Source organism: Sinocyclocheilus grahami, unplaced genomic scaffold (genome assembly GCF_001515645.1).
Source record: "Sinocyclocheilus grahami isolate Dianchi unplaced genomic scaffold, SAMN03320097.WGS_v1.1 scaffold55.1, whole genome shotgun sequence".
In the NCBI taxonomy this organism is placed as follows: domain Eukaryota; kingdom Metazoa; phylum Chordata; class Actinopteri; order Cypriniformes; family Cyprinidae; genus Sinocyclocheilus; species Sinocyclocheilus grahami.
Window position 1 is genome coordinate 1395551 of NW_015505234.1, and position 24005 is coordinate 1419555.

A 24005-nucleotide genomic window follows, 5' to 3' on the forward strand; every position below is an offset into this window, starting at 1 on the left:
GTCCATTGCACAAACCCGTACAATGCCAGGTGCTCTGCGATTCAAGAAAAACACAAAAGCACTTTGTTTCATTATAAGATAAGATCAAACATGAGTCACTGCAACTGTTTTGAATGATTTACAAGAATATACATGGCCTGATGCATAACATGCATAAAAGTTATGAATTTGGCAGAGTCTTTTATAAAAAGCAACTTGCACTGTATTCCAGGTATGAATTTGATCAGTTTATGCATTCCCTGGGAATCGAACCCATGACATTAGCGTTGCTAACGCTATGCTCCACTGTTTAATCTACAGGAACACAATAGCTGTATGTAATATATATATACATATTTTATATATATATATATATATATAAATAAAAAGGTATTACAGCTGTATATAAAAACAATATATATCTATATAGATTGCTATATATAGCTAAATAACCTAAACGTAAATAAATGTGCGACCTTTTTCGGTCGGCTTAAATAACATCATGAAATATCCTAGCCCTAACTAGCAAGCAGCTGATGATATTACCTGTTCATTAGTGGCTAGCTAATATTATTCGGTGATTATTGAGGATTGGGGTTGGTTTTATACATGTTTTAATGACGTAAACAAGAGCCGTTTAAAGCAAGAGCAGTTTTTGCAAAACAGAGATCAGTTGTAGAAAAAAATGATTCTCAGATCGAAACAAAGAAAAACTGTAGTCCAAATTCATATCTAGGGACCACACAAATGACTCTTAGGCTAGATGAAGCTCAGTGTTTACACGTTAACTCAGTTCAAATAAAAAATACCAGCCAGATGCAGAGCACTTCTGAACATTAACGTTAACTTACAGGAAACTTGAGTCAAACTGAAGGAAGCCTGAAACTTGTCTATCTGGGTAAATATAACAGTACACACGTGAATGAATGTTTATATTTAAAGACATAGCACGAGCTGTCGTAACACTATCCACAGAAACTATGATAAAACACTTGCGACTAGGCTACGATCTAGTAGCAAAAATACCGGTTAACGTTATTTATTCTCCTTTGAGGCAAATGTTTAAAATCCTGTCTATATACGTGTCGACTGTACTTTACAGTGAAAAAAAAAATCGTTACTTACATAAACTTCAAGTCAAAACATCATGTAATAGTGAAGCTTTGTAGCCTAATAAACAACGTTCTGCGACTCTTAAGATCACTCTCACAGATGACGCTGCACAGAAGGCGTGGTCAAAGACTTGAGGAAAAGCGAAAGCAGCTAGAAATCCACAACAAAAGAAGATAATGTTATTCTCGCCGTTTACTTAAAGTGTAAAGGCATAAAAAATTATGTGCGACCTTTCAAAACGTAGCAGTTGCCGAGAATGACTCAGAAGGCAGTGATAAACGGACGTTAAATTCTGAAATTATGATGTGAAAACGCGGCTCTACCCTCGTTCCTTTACTTGACTTCTCTTTAGGAGAGAGGGGTTTTTGGAAATGGAGTTCCCCTTCTGTTAGACTGCACATGCTAGATAAAGAATACCGTGGAAAAGTTAGCTGAACTATTACACCACCTACACTCTGGAATATGAGGCAGAGCAGTAAATAAACTAGAGCATTCAGACTGCAACAGTTATTCCAAGGCCCCTGTCCTAGACAATATACAAAAGTCTCCTAGAAGTGGGGCCAGCTATAAGTTTGCTAAGGTCCTTTGTTTGAGAATCACTGTACAAGGAAATCTAATCTGCTAGAATCACCCCTTATTGCCAATACGAAAACACATTACCTGACTGACACCCCATTGTTTAAATTGGTAAAGCAAACAGCATTACATTTAATAAGTTTATTTACAATTAAAATGCACCAGTTATTTGACAAGATAAATGTGCCATTCAACAGTAAACCATAAATATGCACCGATTCAAACCACAAATAAAACTACGTGAAATGGTGCTGTTCAGGGTTAAGACAAAAACAGGACCTGAAGTTTCACCAGTGACAAATGCCGAGTAATGCAAAAGCATTTGACTATTGCATTCCATAAATTCAGTATGTAGGTCTGTTGACACATGCAGTACATGACAAATTCCGTGCTGGAAGCGGTGCTAGTATCCAGGGAAACCAAAGCTCATGGAACGGGCTGCACTTCTGCCCACAAGCTTCCTCCACAAGCTTCCTCCACAAGCTTCTATCCTCCCAGCTCTTGGAAGAGACCCTGGTTGTGATGACTGCTGGGGTGAGGTAGCAGCCCGTCGGGCCTCCTTGAGTTCTCTAAGTAGAAATAAAGGCATGGAAAATTAAGACCTCTATAAGCATAAGTGATTAATCCAAAAAGGTAAATAATACAAGTGCTACTTCCTGAAAGGGAGTACTAGAGAATAGTACATTGGGTATAGAAAAGAATAACCTTCTTTAAAATAATAACATTTTGTTGCTTTGCAGACTGAATTGAAGACGGACACAGTTTTTGTTTTATCCAGCTGTATTTACTCAGTGCAACTTATAACATCCAAGTGAAAGATATAACACCAACATGTCAAAAAAAGAAGAAGAAAGAAATCACAGAGTTTGATAAAAAAAAAGGATCACCCCCTTGTGTCAGTATTTTGTTGAACCACATTTTGCTTTAATTACAGCCTTTACTCGGTTGGGATTTGTCTCTACTAACTTTGTAATATTTGCTCACTCTTCTTTGCAGAACTGCTCAAGTTCAGTTAAATTTGATGGTAACCATTTGTGGACTGCAGTCAAGTCATTCCACAGATTTTCAGTGGGGTTTCAGTCTGGGCTCTGACTAGGCCATGCAAGGACATTCACCTTTTTATCCTTCAACCACTGTGTGCTTTGGGTCATTCTCATGTTGGAAGGTAAACCTTCTTCCCATTGACAACTTTCTGGCAGAGGGCAGCAGATTTTCCTCAAGAATTTTAAGGTATTATGCCCCATCCATTTTTCCTTCTATCCTGACAAGTGCTCCAGTCCCTGCTGCAGAGAAACACCTCCATGCTTTACTGTAGGATTGCTGTTATTTGGATGGTGAGCTGTATTGGATTTCCACCAGACATGTCGTTTGGTGTTGAGGCCAAATAATTCAATTTTACTCTTATCTGCCTCAGAATCTTCAAGGTGCGTTTTGGCAAAGCTCAGTTGTGACTGCACGTGGCCTTTCTTGAGGAGTGGCTTTTTTCTTGCAACCCTCCCATACAGCCACAATTGTGGAGAATTTGTGATATTGTGGTCACATGCACACAATGACCACTCTTTGTCATAAAGTCCTGCAACTGCTTCAGAGTTGCTGTAGGCCTATTGGTAGCCTCTTTGACCATTTTACTCCTGGCTCTTTCATCCAGTTTGGAGCGACATCCTGATCAAGGGAGGGTCTGTGTTGTACCAAATACCTTCCACTTCTTAATAATAGACTTCACGGTGCTTATAGGCACAGATAAAGCCTTTGAAATTTTTTTGTAACCATCTCCTGACTTGTGCCTGTCCACAACTTTATCTTTTGACAGTGCCTTGCCACCCATAGTTGATTGTTTGCTTCAGTTGCACTACCAAAGACACGTGAAAACAACAGAAAACTTTTTTCATGCTAAGCTAATCAAAATGACTACAGCTGATCACAGTTGAAAGTCAAATGGCTTTGTGTGCCATTGAGAAGGTGATTAGCAAAATCTGATTGAGTTTGAGTTTACAAGTCATTTTTAGGAGGGGGGTGATCCTTTTTCCCCAACTCAGTGATTTTGTGTTTTAAAAAAAAAAATTCTGACATGTTGGTGTTATATCTTTCACTTGGATGTTATAAGTTGCACTGAGTAAATACAACTGGATAAAACAAAAAGTGTGTCCGTCTTCATTTCAGGCTGCAAAGCAACAAAATGTGATTATTTTAAAAGGGGGGTGATTCTTTTCTATACACACTGCTAGATAACCCCTGCCTCACCGTTCCAGCATAGCTGTTCTGAACTTCTCCACATTTAATTCCTTGCGAAGTTGTGCAGCCAGTTTGCCGGCCCTCTCCTTGCGCAGTACATCATGCCGACACAACGCATTTGCAGATGGCCTTGTAGTAGGATCAGGATCTAACAGCATCTGTCAAAAACAAATATACTAATGAAATGAAAATTAGGTTTTTAATGTTGACCTCAGAGACTGAATGTATGAATCCATTGTAAACAACTTCAAAACCACCAATACATTCATGCGAATTCTTCAGAAACTACATTCATCAGCATTATCTGATAGTTGCTTTTATGCTCTCTGCTGGTGGAATGAAAGCAAATTTATGCTTTTTTTTTTTTTTGGCAACACTGCCCACAACTGACTAATACAATACAGGTGCATCTCAATAAATTAGAATGTCGTGGAAAAGTTCATTTATTTCAGTAATTCAACTCCAATTGTGAAACTTGTGTATTAAATAAATTCAATGCACACAGACTGAAGCAGTTTAAGTCTTTGGTTCTTTTAATTGTGATGATTTTGGCTCACATTTAACAAAAACCCACCAATTCACTCTCTCAACAAATTAGAATACTTCATAAGACCAATAAAAAAAACAATTTTTAGTTAATTGTTGGCCTTCTGGAAAGTATGTTCATTTACTGTACATGTACTCAATACTTGGTAGGGGCTCCTTTTGCTTTAATTACTGCCTCAATTCGGCGTGGCATGGAGGTGATCAGTTTGTGGCACTGCTGAGGTGGTATGGAAGCCCAGGTTTCTTTGACCGTGGCATTCAGCTCATCTGCATTTTTTTGGTCTCTTGTTTCTCATTTTCCTCTTGACAATACCACATAGATTCTCTATGGGGTTCAGGTCTGGTGAGTTTGCTGGCCAGTCAAGCACACCAACACCATGGTCATTTAACCAACGTTTGGTGCTTTTGGCAGTGTGGGCAGGTGCCAAATCCTGCTGGAAAATGAAATCAGCATATTCAAAAAGCTGGTCAGCAGAAGGAAGCATCTCGTTTGTCTCTCTTTTCGAGGAAAGAGGGGCAGTCATCTGCTTCCCGCGATCCAGGACCCACAGCTGCTGAGGCACGAAAGGGAATGAGCTCGTGGGGATCACAGGTGGATCTGGCCGATGAGTTTACCATCTTTCCACCGGACCGAGGTTAGGTGGGGAATTTCCTGCATTATAGTTGCCTATGCTGGACCGATTAGGTTTGGTTGGTTCTACGGCTTCATAGTGACCATCTTACTGATGGTCCGGTCTAGAGGCTTCTTCGGACAGAGCTCCGACGCAGGAACCATGGTGGGTGAGTACGATCCATGTCTAAATATATGTGTATATATAAATATATATGTATGTGCTAATGAACTGGTGGTTGTGTGTATACCCTTCTGCTAGTTTCTTTGCAGTGTTTCCTGGGACCTGTGTGTTTCTGTCCCTTTTTCTAGGGTAGTTCCTCGATGGGCACCCCCGCTGCTGGGTTCAGAAACTGGGTGCTCGACTTGTGTTTATTTAACTCGTCGATATATGTCCAGAAGGTAAGTAAAGCCGGGTTTCGGCTATGGGTTTGTGCTCCCTCAGCCAAGGTAAACTACTGCTAGCGTTCCAGCATTGGAACATGCTGTAGGTCGAGCCCCCTTCTCGACTGAGAATTAGGTGTGTTGCTCCCACAGCTAAGTAAACTATTGCTAGCTGTTCCAGCTTTGGAACATGCTGCAGGTCGAGCCCCCTCTCATTGAGAGATGGATTTGTGCTCCCTCAGCCAAGGTAAACTACTGCTAGCGTTCCAGCATTGGAACATGCTGTAGGTTGAGCTCCCTCTCCATTGAGAGCTGGATGTTGCTCCCCCAGCTACAGATTTACTACTAGCCACTCTAGCATTATAGCCGTAGATATAGCGTCTGGGGATACGCTATTTTTATCTATGGGCTCCTCTTTCAGGGTGCCACGAGAACCCCTAGAAGGGTATTCAAGTGTGTGCACGTTATGCTTTGCCCACTTTTCTAAAAATCCTGTATGGTAAGAGCTACGCGCAACTGTCAGTTTAACGCGTTAACTTAATTAGTTATAAAAAAAATAACGCGATTAAAATATTTTAACGCAGTTAACGCACTGGCCCCGCCCCCAAACCTGTACATCGTCTTACATTTCATACAGTTGACTGTAGACAGATTTGATGCAGGACAACTCCATAAATGCATTTATGCCCAAAAATTCAAGCTATTGGTGCAAAAATACCTCTGTATGTGTTTTTGTCTCATTATATCATACGATAAGCGATATCACACGAGCAGCGAGAGTAATCGCGAAAGCAGTATCACATGAGTGCTGATTTTGTCCCGACTCCCGAATATCACGAGTTTAAATGTGATTTTATACATTAGTTCAGTAAATAAGTTGATATTGTGTTATATTTTAAACAATAATATGGATTTTGCTCAATTTAGCAGAGAACATTACCTTTAAATCCATAGCAGAATTGTTGCGCATCTCAGAACAACACAGCATTGTTTAGTTTCTGAATGAATCCACGTTTTGAACGAACTGTGTGAACCTAATGATTCAACGGCCCATTCATAAAGAGAGCAGTTTACTTCCTTTCTGAAGAGCCAGGAAGATGGCGGATCGGGTGCATCACATGTTGTGAGCTCTTGAGAACTGTCCCAGATTTTTACATGTTACACTATCCAATCATTATAATGTGTTCCTTTTGAAGTAACATATATCAATAACCTGAAAAACAAAAGAAAATAAGGTGCACCATGTCTACGAAAAAGAATCTTGCTTTCTCCCGCAGTAATGAGGCAGTTGGCGGCCATGAGTATGCTACAAGGATGGAAGTTTCCACCGAGAATACTAAAAGAAAAGATCCTTTCTCGCCGGTAAAGAACGCACAAACAGTTCAAAGGAAGGATACAGGGACCGAAGGGAAAGGAGGAATGAATGCAGTCTTAAAAGCAGCTAACGGATAAGGTGGACACACTAGGTACTCAGCTACAACAGAATTCCATCATGTTAACCAACATAGCCAAGGCAGTCGAGTTCAATGTGGCCGAAATCAAGGACTGCAAAACTCAGTTACAGTCTTCGGTCCGCGAAGTATCGGCTTTAAAGAAAGATAACGAGGAGTTGATGGAGCGTGTCTTGGAGCTGGAGCGATACAAACGCCGATGGAATCTGAGGATTCGTGGTCTAAAGGAAAAGGATGGTGAAGACATACGGGAGGCCGTTTGTTCAGTTACTGGTGAAAATCTCCCCATCATGGTCCTCGAACATCAACCATATCGTGGACTCAGTTCATCGAATAGGTAGACGTGAAGAAAATAAAACAAGGCATGTCATCATTCAGTTTACTCAGAGAATACACCGAGATGCACTGTGGTGAATGACAAAGGACCACGTGTTCTGCAAAGAGCTTCATCGAAGACCTCTGCAAAGCCGACAGGGAGACCCGAGCTGCACTGTGGCCCAAGATAAAAGAAGCTAGAGATGCAGGAAAGCGTGCGTACTTCCGAGGTGGTGTTGGGTATATAAACGGTAAAAGAATCACTTAGGAGCACATAAGGTATATGAACAAAGGCCTTAGTATTTAAAGCTTGAAATGGCCTTTTGATTTATAGGATTGTTTGGATGGTCTTTTTGCACTGAATGCAGTTTGAAGGGACAGTGCCTGGTTGGGCTTTTGTTTCTCAATTTTTCCAAAGTATAATTGGTTGGACTTAATAATATTTGTTGGCAGTTGCCAATTTTGTTTATGAATAATTCTGTTTTTTCTTGTATTTCACTTAATGTTAGGGGCTTAAGAGAGAACACTAAGAGAAAGTCATTATTTCTGTTTTGCAAGGGCGAAAAAACACTTTATTTTGTTGCAGGAAACACACTCCAGACCAGAAGATGAAAGATTTTGGGTAAATCAGTGGGGAGACAAAATCCTTTTTGATCATGGGTCCACTAGATCAGCAGGTGTGGCAGTTTTGTTTTGTAATCCACCCGGTAAATTAGTGACAACTAGATTCAGCAATAATGGTCACTGGATAATCTGTGTCTTGAAAATGGATGACCATCATTTTATTATGGTCAATGTTTATGGTTTTAATAATGTAATTCAAAACAGACAGTTGATTTCAGATGTTTCCAGTGTCACTGTAAACCTTAAACTCATTTATCCGACTGCTAGTATAATTATGGGTGGTGATTTTAACATGGTCAGTGATGAATGCCTTGATAGATATCCCTCCAGACGTAGCCATAGTTCTTCTTATAACCCTGTTTTAACTAATTTTTGTCACACTCACAATTTATTGGATCCTTGGCGCTTTAAATATCCTAACATGAAACAATATTCTTGGTTTAATCCAAATAATGTAGTAAAGTCAAGAATAGATTTTTGGTTAATTTCAGTTTCAATTATTCATTTTGTCAGTGATTGCTCTATGTCAGCAGCTCCTCTTACAGATCATTCTGTTATTAAGTTGATTTTTAAACCTCCTGGTGTTAGCCGACAAAATAAAGGGTATTGGAAATTCAATTCAAATTTATTAAAATGCCAGTCATTTAATGAGGGTATTAGGGTCATAGTCTCTAATGTGATGTCTGATGAATCAATAGTGTCCTATATCTCCAAATGGGAATTTCTTAAATTTAAAATGAGGGAATATTCAATTAATTTTGGTAAAACACTAAATAGAAGTAAAAGATTATCTGAATTTAATATTATTAAAGAAATAAATGTCTATTATAATAAAACATCACCTACTGATAATGAAAAACAGAAACTACAAAGTCTTCAAAACAAACTCGATGAAATCTATCTTTGTAAAACAGAAGGGGCTTTTATCAGGTCTAGGGCTAAATGGATCGAGGAGGGGGAAAGGAGTACTTCATATTTCTGTCGGTTAGAAAAAAGAAGGCAAGAGAGACTTTCAATTAAAGCTTTATTGATCCAGGACCAGGTAATTACTGATCAAGCTTCAATCACTAAGGAAGTTGTTTCTTTTTACAGTAGCCTATATTCCTCAAACTTTTCTCTGGACGATACAACATCTTTTTTGACCTTATTAAAGATTTTATTCCCCATATAGATGACGATTTTGTAGCACTGTGTGATGCAGATATTACATCTGAGGAATTGGATAAAGCAGTAGGTAGCTTATCTTTAGACAAATCTCCAGGGTGTGACGGCCTAACTGCAAACTTTTATAAACACTTTTGGAGCATACTAAAAGAACCTTTTATGCTTATGTTAAAAGAAGCAACAGAAAATATGACATTTCCGTCCACCATGAAACAAGGTATAATAACTTTAATCCCTAAACCTGATAAAGACCCCAACATTTTAGATAACTTTAGACCAATTACATTATTAAACACTGATTATAAAATTGTAACCCTTATATATGCTAATAGATTCAAAATGTTTCTACACAAAATTATAAGCAAATCTCAATCTGGATTTATGAAGGGAAGATCTATACACAATAATATTCGGTTAGTGCTTGATCTTTTAGATTACAGACATCTAATAGAAGACGATGGTTTTATTCTCTTCATTGACTTTTATAAGGCATTTGATTCAATTGAACATCCCTTTAGTTTTGATTGTTTAAAATTGTTTGGTTTTGGAGATAAATTTCGAAACATTATAAAATCTCTGTATGAAAATTCTAATAGTTCTATTTCCTTGCCAGGAGGTACATCACCCAGATTTTCCATCAATTGTGGTATAAAACAGGGTTGTCCTATTTCCCCATTTCTTTTTATTATAACCACAGAACTGCTTTCCATCTTTATCAAAAACTCAACAATAGCCCCATTAGAGGTACTTGGCCAGACAGTAATCATCAGTCAATTTGCAGATGATACTGCATTTTTTATGAAGCAATTATCAGAAGTCCCCAAAATACTACAATATATTCACATTTTTTCCAAAGCCTCTGGTTTAAAAATAAATTTGAACAAGTGTGATTTAATGCCAATCCATCAAAGTCAATTAACAGAGGCTTATAACATCCCTATCAAATCGAAAGTTAAATATTTAGGTATGCTTATCTCAAAAGATTCCACTGAAAACGAACTTATGAATGTGTGGGATATAATAGATAAATGTCAAATTAAACTAAACTCTTGGTTATTGCGAGATATAAGTTTATTAGGTAGAATATTTTTGACTAAGATGGAAAGCATTTCACGATTAATCTATCCAGCATATACAATTGCTATTTCAAATAGAGCTAGTAAAAAAATTAATCAGATTAACTTGTTACATCTGGAAAAAGAAGACCCATTATATGAAAAACGTAGAGATGATAAAACAATATAAAGAGGGAGGTTTACAAGCTATTGATTTTGATTCTATAAATGGGACCCTTAAAATTAATTGGTTGAAATCCATTTTAAACAATAACAATTTTTGGTTTCATATTCCCAGAGAGTTATTCAAGAAATTAGGAGGAATAGAGTTTCTACTAAGATGTGATTTCACTGCTCAACGTCTCCCAGTTAAATTATCCCAGTTTCACCAACAGGTCTTGTTATACTGGAAGATTTTATATAACCATAATTTTACACCACTATGGAATAATAGATACATTACGGTTAGAAACAAATCATTGTATGACAAGGATTGAATGGAGAAAGGTATTTGGTCAGTGTCCCATTTAATGGAGAATAGTGGTATTATATCATATGAGAATTTCTGTGTTAAATATTTAAGTCCCCTAGTCCCCCTTCAAGGAAATTTAATTTTTTTTCCTCTCTCTCTGTTCTCTCCTTTTTTGTTGTTGTTGTATTTGTATGCACCTGTTCTGTATATTGTAATGTGAAGATGTTTTGATATGGCCAAATTGTTTGTACATTAATGATTGTTAAATAAAAATAAAAACTTCCTTTCTGAATGAATTAGCCGTTCGAATGAATGAACGACTAAAAGATATTTACCGCCACCTGCTGGCAGATTTTCTTAAAGTATTATTTAATTAAAAATATATAATAGTAATAATAATAATACATTTAACGGATAGTTCACCAAAAAATAAATAAATTCTGTCATCATTTACTCACCCTCATGCCGTTTCAAACCTTTCTTTTGTGGAACATAAAAGGTATTTTGAAGACTGTTGGTAACAAAGCTCTTTTGGTTACCAATGACTTTCATTGTATGAACAAAAAAATACTAAGATGTTTCTCAAATTATCTTTTTATGCTCCATAGTTTATGTTGGGCTGTTGTAGCCTAAATGTTTGTGAATTAAGTATTTTCAATGACAGCTTAAACTTAAATTTTATGTTGAATCAAAATCGTTCTAAAGATACAATTTGTAATGTCTACTTGATACTTTCTCATTTAACAAAAATAGTTTTAAATAATCTTTTGTGGGTATTTTCACAGTCAAATTTATTTTGTGATTAATTAATCAAAACATCATGTAATTAATTAGATTAAAAATTTTAAATCGACTGACAGCCCTTATATATATATATATATATATATATAAAAACACTCTGTACTATTGATATAACTTGGGGGTAAATAAGGTACGCCTTATTAAAAGGGTACTGCCCCAGCAACAGCTTTTGTACCTTTTTTCTGAGAGTGTAGCATGAAGTAAACTCTGATGATTCTTTAAAGAAACAATAAATAAAAGAAACCATTACAGAGAGTGCAATAAACCATTACGAAGATGTGCTGCTTAATCAAACTGTACCTTTAGAAAGTCTTTAAAGGGTGCTGGTAACTCCTGGGGCAGGCTGGGTAGCTCACCCTGCCGGAGGCTGTGCCAGTCATCTCCATTCTGAGAAAGTGGTGGAGCTCCAGCAGCTAATAACACTGTCAGGCCCAGTGCAAAAATATCTGCTTTAGGAAGATGTGTGTAGTCCTGTGAGGAAAAAAGCCAGCAACTGGTTACATCCACAGCTTGTTTTGCTCAAATTTAAACTCTGCAAAAAATGGAACACTCTGGTTCAAACGGATATCATACCTCTCGCAGGACCTCATAGGCCAAGAATCGGCTATCCCCTTCCTCAACCTGAGGGCTTGAGTTGGAGGTTACATGACCCAAGTCACCTAAAGAACAAGATATTCATATCACCAAATATATACAGCTCAATTTAGCAATGCAAGTCAAAATTACAAATAAAACGTCAATAATTAAATATGCTTTATTTAATTATTTATTTAATATTTGGTTAAAACAACAACAACAACAAAAAAACAATTAATTTCGGTCAAAATGGTTTTGGAGTGCCGAAATCATTGACCGAAACAATTACATTTGATCTGAAATATGATGAAGTTACAGGGCAACATGGGCAGTTAAGACATGTTAGAAATACATTTCGGGTCACTAAGGACCCAAATATGTAATAAAGACTGGCAAATCACTTATGCATTCAAGGGTTAAAAACATGGACAGGTAGGTAGATACCAATTTTATATACAACACCAGAGGAGGGGCTTTCATCATCTTCACTTTCTCCCTCTCCACAAGCACTCAAGCTGGGTCGACGGCAGATGAAAATATTACCTAAAAACGATAGAAATTTAAACATGTGCCAGTCAAAAAGTCCAGTTTCACTGAGTATTATAGGCATATGAGAAACAATGAAATAGACACAGAGCTCACTGGGTTTAATGTCGAGATGCACCAGGCCTGAGCTGTGGATGTATTTGAGCCCCATGGAGACCTGTAGGAGAAGATCCCTCAGCTCAGGAATACTGAGGAACTCTCCTTGCTCTCCCTTTTCAGTTATAGCATCATGGAGGCTACCACCTATAAGACCAAAAAAGCTTCTCAAAGTAAAAACAGTCTCAACTACAATAAAAAAAAACAAAAAAAAAACACATGACCATGTAGTTTTGTGATCTTCTGTCATACCATCACAGTACTCATTTTGTATAATCATATGGTCATCCTCAGCCCATGCGGAGTAGTATCGGACAACATGAGGGTGATGGCCCAACACCGCATGGGCGTACACTTCCTTCAAGGCCAGCTGCCTGAAAAGGGGGGGGGAAAATTACATTAATAATCTAAAATTCATTGAGGAAGCACAAAAACCATATACAGAACCTAACCATATATAGAATTGTGCTTTGAGGTTTTAAATGTGGAAAACTGAGAACATTAAGCCCAGCGTGGTTGGCAGCGCTTACTCACTCATTGGCAGAGCCTGCAATTGGCCTGCGCGAGCGCTTGATGGCGTACATGCAACCATCCAACCTCTTCACACATCGATACACGGAACCAAACTCGCCCACGCCGATGCAGCCCAGCTCTAAAAACTCACTCTCATAACACGACAGCATGTGGGCTGACACTGCTGGCCTCTGAAGGGCAACAGATGGGAGACCGTGTGAGAGAACACAGAGATTTGCCAAAGCTTTTGGTGGGATTACGAAGACTTATAAACCTACTACATAATAGACAAGGCTAAGCAATGACCTTTGAAACCGTACCTTTGAGGGGAGAAAGACATTTTCATCCTCTGACGAGTTCTGAGTTTCCTTAGATCTGTAAAGGTAATTCAATGTAAATCTAATCCCTCAACAGGAGTTGATTAAAGCAAAGATCCGTTACCTTTGTGCATCGTTCTCATCATCATCACTCCTTTGGCTCTTCCTCTTGTGGTGTTCACTGTTCCTGCACACCGTCTCTGGTGTGAAAGGGTTAACGTTCACTGAGGGCACAGGATCAAATGCAGTAGACAAACGAAGGAATCTTTGACTGAGACATGGCTTGCTGCTAGAGCAAAGGAGGGTCGATTTAGACAGCAAACTCTGTAAGTAGAGGAAGTTTGATGATATAAACCGTAAACAATTCTTTAAAGGGACAAATGTATTGCTACTGCAAATCATACAGCAGATGGACATCATTTCAACATTTACATGAAACTGAGGCACTGTGAGATCACCTTTGGTGTACTGGGTGAGGCACAAAGTCGGAGATTTTTCCAAGCAGCATAAGGTATGGGAGAGGTTGGGATGGATGGGGAAACTGTGATACTCCTGGTGCGGTGGCGCTGTACCCGGGGTGTCCGACAGGGGCTTCTGCCTGGAAGACTCCTGTGCGCCCATTCATCAAAGCTATTGTCACTGCTGTCCTCCTCTCCACTGCTGGAGAAGATCAGATGCTGCTGCCCTGCATTCACAAAGGCCATTTCAGACGACTGCAGTCAGAAAATGTTCACAGATTTAGGAAAAAAGGGGGCAACTAACATTGTAAATGAGCGATCAACCGATATGGATTGGTCGATGCAATACCAATAACTCGAGAGTGGGCTGTTCAAATGTGGGATGGATCAAATGTGATCAGCTAATGTTTTATTTGATTATTCTTTAAAACATAATATGTACTCAATTTAGACAAAAAATGTAAACATAATAAAGTTATGAGAGTAGTCTCCTTAGGTAGGCCTCAACGACAACGTCTACGGATCTCATATGTTTATTGTGCTGTTTTGAACAACGTAAATGCAATTCCAGCTTACCCTGAGATGAGCTCATGGGCCACGCTTGAACCTGGCGCGTCAACGTTAATGAGGTGCTTTAACAATGGGCGGAGAGTCTCGACCCTTAATTAACTCCGCTAACTAGTGTCAAATATTTTGATTCATGACTCGAATCTTTTGAATCTGTTCACTGAAAAGATTTGTTCAGACCCGTTCACTGATATTGTTCATTAAACTTTTTTCCTGCACACCAGTAAGAAGTCGTGACGGTTTATTTGTGAAATAAGTCACAGAGTCATCACGAGTATTTACCTTATTTAAATGTTCGTGTCTTCTTATGCTAAAAGAGTGTTTAAGCAAGAGTGTTTTCCCCAGAAATCACAATGTATCACTTTTCTCTCCATATTTGAAATTCTTGGTATAACTGGACTAAGTACATAATAACCTAAATTAATTAATAGAGTTTCAATATCACCCTGACGCCATTTTGTGGTCATCAGTCACCTTTACAAAATCATATTTTTCTCTCCTTGCTGTGAAGTTAACTAACAGTTACTGTAGATGTGAACGAAAGAGATGTCACTTTAGTGGGGGCGTATACACTGCCCTCAGTCAAATACTATTGGTTCGTAGTATAGTCAGTCTGTAATGCATTAAAATGGTCAAGATAAGACCAGAAAGGATCCAGCTTGAAACACCACTAATCCTCAAACCTGTATAGACAAATAAATACATTATAGATATATTTATTTAAACATTCAATTCAATTTATTATTAAACATCCAAAAAGCTAAATTAGTGGTTTCTAAGCATGAATTCTGACTGTCAAGGAAAGTAAATTATGGTCGTCAGAGTCAGCATATTTCTTTTAGGGTACTGCGCACACAGACAACATCATATTGTGTATCAGTGTTGGGGAAAGTTACTTTTAAAAGTAATGCATTACAATATTGCGTAATTATTACTAATTACTAATGAAATAGTAAATAGTAATTAACTAATTACGTTACTTAGTTACTTTTTATGGAAAGTAATGCGTCACGTTACTTTTGCGTTACTTTTAAAATCTGGACAGGGCTTGCTTGTTTGTTTTTAAAATAAAAAATTCTATTTTTGGCAAATATAAAAGCCTTTTCACACCAAAAGTGAAATGAATAAGTCTCAGGCTGAAGGGAAAGTAAATTTACGTCTGTACAGTAGAATGCAGAAGAAGAAATTTCAACACACTTCAGCAATAAAGAAAGACTAGAGCTTGCCTAGAGTAATTTTTGCTTATTAGTACGGTTGAACTGGATCATCGAAGGTCAGAAGAAAAGACATTGGTTAATAGAATGGGATTAAATACATAAAGGATATTTGTGTTGTTTAACATTTAATTATTGCAGGTTTGCATCATATTCTGAGTTGCATTATTTTTATTCATTTTGAGGAATACTGAATCTGTGTGTTTTGTGTGTGTGAGTGAGATGAATTAATGCATATTCATATTTATTTTAGAACTACAGTAACATCTTCTGATTTCTCTCAACATGGGGACAGAAGAGCTGTCAATCAATAAATTGAAAAAAAAGTAACTCCGATTTTATCTTGTAAATTAAAAAGTAATGCGTTACTTTACTAGTTACTTGAAAAGGTAATCTGATTACGTAACTCGCGTTACTTGTAATGCGTTCCCCCCAAAACTGTTGTGTATTTATTTTTCGGTTGGGATGAGGTTGAGACCAGTAACCCTTTCGCTTCACGTGAGCGGAAGTCTGTGACGTCATCAAAACAGAGTACGCCTGGGTAGCGTCTGTTACCCTGTCTGGAATCTGGGTTACTACATTTAGGGATCGTTTGAATCGCAAGCGCAATGTTTCGTTTCATGCGTAGCGTTTGTCGCTTTGACTGACCGCTCGGTATCGAGTACGACGACTTTGTTTATTTCCTCGATAGGCAATATCGAAATAAGTATGGTTGAGCAGTCGGATCGCGCTCCGCTGCTGGACTGGGAGGAGGTTCCCCCGGCCGAACTTGCCCCAACGGTTTCATCACCGGAGACTGAGGATTCAGTACAGTCCGGTCTGTCTAGTTACCCGACCGAGGGCGGCGTACGGGCAGATATCTCCCTAAACACAAGCCCGGCGAGACCGAACAGTGTAACAGCTGTTTCAGGTGAAAGTGCACATTCTCCCCACAAACACAGCGGCCCGGGAGAAGATGCTTCCGCCACTGATGGAGAGGGAGACTGCGCCTTTCACGGACTGTCAGTCAGGGATCGGAGGATCACTGGATGGGAAGAAAAAGACCAAATTGTTGCAGTGTTTGTTGTGACTTTCGACACAAGATCGGGTGAGGTGAAATACTGTAAAATGGCTGATTGAGGTAAAATTGTAAATGTGGCAGTCACAAATAATGTCCGAGATGATGATGATGAAAAGGAGAAATCTGGTTAAAAACATGCTAAGTTCTTAGAAACATCATAATTATAATCATGATGGTTTCATACAGCGTTGAAAGCGATTATCTACAAATTTACTATATTTTTTAGCATGCTAATGATCTTGAAAAAAGGGGTCCTCTCTGTTTTATGATTTTATGGCAACAAAATGGCTTCTTGTATGTTAGTAACATTGAGAGTTTTAAATTACTATTAATATTTAAATGACAAAAAAAACATATATATATAAATAATATAATGCAAATCGTATTAATAATATTATTAGTTGTAATATTTTTTCTTTGCTGTTCATTCTTTTTAAGAAATAATATTAATGAAAGATTATGCCGACTACTCCTTTTTTCAATGTACAACTTTTTATGAGACTTTTTTTTCTTTATTAATGCAATCTTCAAACAGTTACAAGGCTACTTGTTACTACTTGTAACTGTAGGTTACACAAAACATCAATAATAATTCTTAATTCTAGAGCTTAGAACTAAAAACAAATTGATCATAGAAGTGTACATATTATTCCCCACATGGGAGGTTGTTTTGTCATATCACATGTAAGGAAATGTATATACTATGAAGTGAGAGTTGTATCATACAGTCATACAGCTGACTGCTGTGCTGTTTTTAAGACTTCCTCTTTTTTTCAAAGGAGTTCAGCGGAAAAAGGCATTTAGAGAGTTTTTGTGTTCTTCTGCAAACACTATTTGATTAAAACCTGGTCCAACAGCTTCACAATTGTTTTCATAATCCCACATTGTGTCTTTTACAGGGAACATGATAGAATGGTGCCTACCTCAAGATGTGAATCTGGAGGGAGTAGAGTTCAAGTCTATGGCAAGCGGCTCTCATCGGATCTCAAGTGACTTCATGTGGGAATCTCTTTCATAAATGCCACTGGATATATAAGAGACAGAGGGCATTTGTAACATTTTGCTTAATAATGCATATCTATACTACAGACCTACCCTCCATTATTTGGAATAATAAACATTTTGGTTTAATTGGGCTAAAATTAGAAAACTGTACTACTGCTACTACTACCACCACACACACACACACATATATACTGTATATATATTTATATATATAGTTGATATAGTTGGACCATTTTAATAATCCAAATCCTTTTTATAAAAGTCAGCTAGGTATCGAAAATAATATTCACCATATTATATTAATATAATAATAAAATATTAATATTTGACCAATTGTTTTGTTTCCTAATGAGTAATTCATTCAATATATTTTTGTTTGTTCATTTATTTATAGAGCACAATTAAAAGAACGTAACGTTGACCAATGTGCTGTACAATCTCTAAATAAAAATTACACAATATTAACTTTCAGACAAACAATGACCAACAACAACAAATGTTATAAAAAAACCTTTTGCTAATTAGTCTGCAGAACCAAACGCTAATTCAAGTAAATGCACTTTCAATTTTCGTTTAAAATAGCCTATAGACGGAGCCAGTCTGAGATGTAGAGGTAGCTTATTCCAGCGCTTCGGAGCTGCTACTGCAAATTTTGTAATCATGAGGCAAACTGTTTGATTAGTTGCATATTTTCATCCAAACATGTTCATTTTGTGTGTATGTATATAGATTAATTCAGATTAAATGTGCTTGTCTTATTTTGTAGATATTTTCGTAAAGGCTGTTACTTTGGACTAGCGTGCTTTGCCAACATGCCTGTGGAGAGTGAGCTGGAACGAGGAGCTCGGATGAAATCTGTGGGGATTTTGTCTCCTTCTTACACACTGCTATACCGTTACATGCACTTCCTGGAAAACCAAGTCCAGTAAGTGTATGCTTGCTTCACATTTTACCTTGTTATGTCTCTTTCTCTTACTCTTTTGCACGCATCATTTCTATTTTAAGCATTAAACATAAGCTCTGAGTTGCATGCAATGTGACATGGAATTTGTTTAATTTGGAATCATGCAGCATGCAAAATTTAATATAAATTACATAATGATCAACTGTGTTAAAAATGTCTGTTGCTTAATGTCTGCATCTAAATAAAGCAAATTCCTGCTAAGTGCAATGCATTTTATGACAACACCAACAGCCTGCAAATGCTTTCTTGCAGGCACCAGTTGCAGTGTCCAGGACAGTACTCTCCACTGGAAGCTTTCTATGAGGATAAAAAGGCAGTGTTGCCCTCGGGAGGGAACGGTTTGGTCACAGTCTGCCCGACCAGTGCTCTTGGGCCCATAGTCAACCGCTGCATGCATCCAGAGATGAAGGTTTGAAGATATAACCCAGCTTTATCCGTCAAATATGTTTTTATGACAGTAGTATTAGATAATTAGATTTTTTTTAAGAGTCTGAAGAAATCTAGGCCAGGCCACTCAGGGAATTTCATGTTACTGATTAACCAGGTTGCAATACCTCTGCACCTCCTAGCAGCATTTAAAGCATGGGAAAGTTCTGTTTTGTGAAAACAGGAGAAAAAAAACTTGAGAACTATTCCTCTCTCTACAAACCACAAGATCCTCTATTCTTAAAGAAGAATGCCATATGAGGAGATACTCTTGTTGAAAAATATGCTGAGGTATGCTTTAGCTCAGAACTAGGTTTGGATATGATGTTTGTTAAATAAAGCCTTGTTCAGTTTTGAAGATGCACTTTCTAAATCCATGTTTATGGTTTTTATATTCATAGTTGCATACAATTACTGGCAAATACAATTAAAATGTAATGATATCTAGTAATAAATAAACAAACATTATAAAAATGCAATTAAAATATTTGCTTAAAATTCACAACATTTAGAAAATTGTAATTTGAACTTTGAGGAACTGCATTTTGAATTTACAAACCTGTCAGGGGATTTAAAAAAACAAGACTAGATTGAATGACCACTTCTATTAATCAGCTAAACGGCTATGATAATAATCATTTTATTTTTCATAATTTTCTTTATGATATAAAAGCTGCTATGTTTTTCTTAGAACCTTTAAGAGCCAGTTTAATATATGTGATGTGTCTGTCTGTCATTTAATAAGAGATCAGAAGCACAAATCATGCCTCTTTTCTGTTCTCTGTCCACGTCTGATCAGATCACACACCCGGCTGGCTGCATGTCCCAGTTCATCCGCTTCTTTGGAGAGCAGATCATGGTGCTGTGGAAGTTTGCTTTGCTCAGGAAACGCATCCTCATTTTCTCTCCTCCCCCTGTCGGTGTGGTCTGCTATCGGGGTGAGAGCGCAAACCCATTTACATGCACATGGCTGTCCTAACCTCTCTGCAGATTTGCCATTGCAAATTAAAGATAGCTTGAGAATCCAGTGGTAAAGATCATGTATATGCTCTTGTCCATGTCTTGGCATTGTCATTGATTTGTGCATTTTTATAGTCTACAACTATAGTAAATAAGATCTGAGTGTTTTTATTGGTTATTTTGATACTATGTTTTTGCTTTGCATCCTCTAGTATACTGTTGCTGCTGCCTTGCTAATGTGTCCATTCCTGGGATGGGCGTGTCTGTTCCGGAGTTCCGCCCCTTCTTCTACATCAATGTTGCTGACATTGCTGCTCTTGGGACTGAACTGTCTTACGTTGCCTGTAAGTGTCTCAGTCAAGAGGAGGACTCAAGTTGGAGGCAAAATTCATAATTCCACAAACACAACAGGGTTTAACCTTTGTAATCAATGGATGTTAAATAACATTTATGTCCAAAATGATTGTAGCTCTTGGTAGCGGGTTTAGGAAATACTTCCAACATAAGTATTAGCTGGTAAATTAGTAAGAATGTAACTCAGTAAGAATAAATCTGTGATTTTTATTTGGGTTCTCAGGTACAACAGAGAAGATATTTGAGGAAAAGAAGGAGCTGTATGATGTATACATTGACAATCAGAATGTAAAGACACACAGAGAGAGCCTCCAGCCTCTGCTTAGACTCAACAGTGCAGACCGAGAGAAGTATCGCAAGCTCTGTGAGCAAAGGTACCTAGGCGTTTTAAAATCAAAGGCTTATGAGGAAAATAGAAAAAAACCTAAAAACATATTGTTCCACAGGCATATGATGATGTTGATATCTTTGCAGGCAGTTGCTGCTATACTCTCAGGAGGTGGATAGAGACTGCACATCTAATGAGGAAGACCTCTTCATTTTGTATGTGATGGAAATACACACCTCAAGCACAATGACCTTTCTTTAACCTTGATTAAGCTATATATATTGAAATTGATGGAAATGCAATACTATATTTTCATACTTGAATTGTGAATAGTTATTTTGTGGATAATACATTTCATTACAGTTCAAAAGTTTGGGATCAGTAAGATTTTTTTTTTTTGAAAGCTCTCATGAGCACTAAAGATGCATTTATTTAATAAAAATACAATAAAAACAGTAAGATTGTGAAATATTATTAAAATGTAAAATGACTGTTTTCTATTTTAATATGTTTTAAAATCTAATTTATTCCTGGGATGAGAACGCAGAATTTTCAGCAGTCATTACTCCAGTTTTTAGTGCCACATAATCCTTCAGAAATCATTCTAATATCCTCATTTGCTGCTCAGAAAACATTTCTTATTATCAATAATATTATATTTCTTATGTTAGTTTAAATGAAAACCATTATACTTTTTTTTTCAATTTATAGAAAGTACAAAAGAACATCATTTATTTGAAATAGAAATTTTTGTAACATATTGTAAATGTTTGTCAATTTTGATTAATGCATCCTTGCTGAAAAAAGTAGAAATTTCTTTAAAACAACAACAACAAAAATAAAAATTTACCGGCCCAAGATTTTTTAATGGTAATGTATTTGTAGCAAATTTATATAATATGATTGCATACAGTATGTTGTTATATACTGTCACTTAACACAAAAGTGTCTAATATAATATAAATATAGCTATGAAGCCCTCACACCGCCTGCGTGTGCGTTTTGTTATACAAACCAATGGGAAATTACTGTTTATATTGCTGTAATTAATCTGTATGGAATTTCCCCTTTTGTTATCCAGGTTCTTCATGGAGCAAAACAACAGAATCTTCCAGACCCTGTCTGAGTTGGCGGGGAGCGCCGATCCTACCCTGACTGCTGAACATGTGAGAGCCATGGGGCTGGATCCTCAGGGTGACCGCGGTTTTCTCATCGACCTGCTGGAAATCTATGGCATTGACGTCATGCTATTTATCGACAACCCCTGCTGCCCGTAAGACTCCCTGTCTCTGCCGCTCTCTCTGGAGCTCATTTTCTTTTAGGGCTACAACACACTGCCTACTGATTACCTGCTTTCTTTTCTCTCTTTCTCTGGCTTGGCTATCTCAGGAGCCATTCCTGACCCTTCTGGACCGCACTGACACTGCCAACACCAAAAGGTGCAATCCGTCTGCAGGCTTTTTGTGCACTCTGCAGCCAGTCAATCCAGTGACGTCTTTCTATGTGCTTAGTATCCTTCCAGCCATCTTGGTTTTCTACTGGACTCTGCCTAAGCTTGTTTCCGAAACATGATGATCTCTGTGCCTCTCTCTACTGCTTTTTATTGTGTGGTCTTCAGTTGTGACTTTGTTCTTCTAGCCAGTGCTGTCTGGGGGAACTGATGTGAATATAAATCTGCTTCACTTGAACACCAGATAATTGGAAAAACAGTCCATCAACAGAGCAACTCTCACTTCCACACTGGATCCACATATTTTTTTCTGGTAACAACCGTTTGGTGAAGCCTGCTCTGAATATCATATCTGTATTTCTAAAACTTTTATGGATGTTGCATATTACACACAGTACTGTGATGGTGACGATTTTCACAATCTGTGCCACATTTTTTTAACATTTTTAGTCATTTCATTTTGGGGAAAAACAGACATCATTCACTGTGTTTGTTGTGTTATTTGTGATCTCTTGTGCATGGACAAATAGACACAATCAGTTTTGCTACTGTAGTTTGGAACAGAGCTTATTGACGTATATGAATGGGAATGAACAACATTGTAGAAGGTTCTCAGTCATCTACCCAAATGTTAGCTGATGAATGTGACTATCATTTCAGTGCTGTCTACGCATTCTCTGTTCAAGCATTTGCTGTTATTACACCCACTAAACAGGTATCATTGTGCTAAAACAGGCCTTTAATCACTATCACTGTTGGTATTGAATGTAAATTATACATTTAATGCACAGTCTGATTTAAACGGATGCAGAAATGTTATAATCAGCTTTTTGAGTCCCTTAATTTGCTCTAGAGAAATATGAATGTGTTTCTATTCCTGTCTGTCATTAGAGAATGCTCCTGATTAATACTTGTTAAAAACTTTGAATATGTATATACTTGGGGTTTCTTATTTAAATGTATTTGGGTCGACCTTTCTGGATAACAGCAGCACACTTGCCTCACAAGGCTGATTGATTGTGGTTTTGTGTGCATTTATATGTTAATCCTGTGAAAACCCTAACTGGAAACCTAATTATTCATATGATTCATAAAGCTGCATTAATATAGGTGAAATTGAAAAGAAAATCTAAATGGAAAGGTATTTACTTGACCTTTTGAGTTTACAGTTTTCGTTCATCTAATTTTCAGCCTTCTAATAAAATAATGCATAGTGATAATTGATTTCTTGGGAATGAGTGCAGGCACTCAGGTTTGATGAAGTTCTTTAAATTACATTAATTAAAATATTTAAATTAACAATAAATAATGCTGTTGCTTATAAACTAGATTTGATTAAATGTGAATTTTGGTTTTACATTTCTTATCTATCAGAGAACTTTCTGTATTATAAATCTTTCAAACCATCCTCTTGTAGGATGTTGGTTGGTTATTTAGTGTCCTATTGTAAATGAATGGAGAATGTATATTATTGTACAGGTTGAATTGTCTGGTATTGTGTATATGTGCAATGTTTTTTTGTGAGTGTTACACAAATCTTTGTCACAATAACAAGCTAAAAGAATGTTGAGTTTTACTCTACTGGTATCACAAAGCACTAATCTAATGCCCCTGTCTTACACACTACCTGTACAGCAATACAAACTAACAGCATGTGTCTGTTGTTTTAAAGCCAGTGATTCTTATTCACTGCCATTTTGAAATAAATGGTTCCTTCTTTTCTATCACATGCTTTGTTTGTGCAGTATTGGGGGGGTTGTTTTGAGAAAAACAAAACAAAACACTGGATTACCAAAAAGAAGATACAAGATTATCACAAATGCATGGGAAAGTCTTTAAAAATAAGCAA

General features: G+C 37.3%; 2 protein-coding genes across 4 annotated transcripts; one reads left to right on the forward strand and one right to left on the reverse strand.

Moving 5' to 3' along the window:
- Positions 1-1719: 1719 nt before the first annotated feature.
- LOC107583752 (wee1-like protein kinase 2) lies at positions 1720-14497 on the reverse strand. Of its 3 annotated transcripts, XM_016270053.1 has the most exons (13): positions 14405-14497; positions 13829-14083; positions 13495-13694; positions 13374-13428; positions 13075-13244; positions 12793-12914; positions 12541-12687; positions 12343-12441; positions 11896-11981; positions 11623-11793; positions 3910-4058; positions 2160-2237; positions 1725-2129 (listed from the first exon to the last, which is right to left on the reverse strand). In XM_016270053.1, the coding sequence occupies exons 2-13, from the start codon at positions 14072-14074 to the stop codon at positions 2072-2074; spliced, it is 1581 nt and encodes a 526-aa protein (XP_016125539.1). In that variant the 5' UTR covers positions 14075-14083; positions 14405-14497; the 3' UTR covers positions 1725-2071. The 3 variants fall into 3 exon arrangements, with proteins under 3 accessions (XP_016125538.1, XP_016125537.1, XP_016125539.1); XM_016270052.1 differs by having other exon boundaries at positions 1720-2237; positions 13829-14055; positions 14405-14485; XM_016270051.1 differs by having other exon boundaries at positions 1724-2237.
- A 1621-nt stretch (positions 14498-16118) lies between these two features.
- LOC107583753 (protein LCHN-like) lies at positions 16119-23868 on the forward strand. The gene is made up of 10 exons (XM_016270055.1): positions 16119-16696; positions 17569-17668; positions 18441-18599; positions 18891-19047; positions 19864-20002; positions 20237-20368; positions 20602-20752; positions 20853-20921; positions 21788-21979; positions 22096-23868. Exons 1-10 carry the CDS (start codon positions 16318-16320, stop codon positions 22106-22108), a joined length of 1491 nt encoding a protein of 496 aa, XP_016125541.1. The 5' UTR covers positions 16119-16317; the 3' UTR covers positions 22109-23868.
- The last annotated feature ends 137 nt before the right edge of the window (positions 23869-24005 follow it).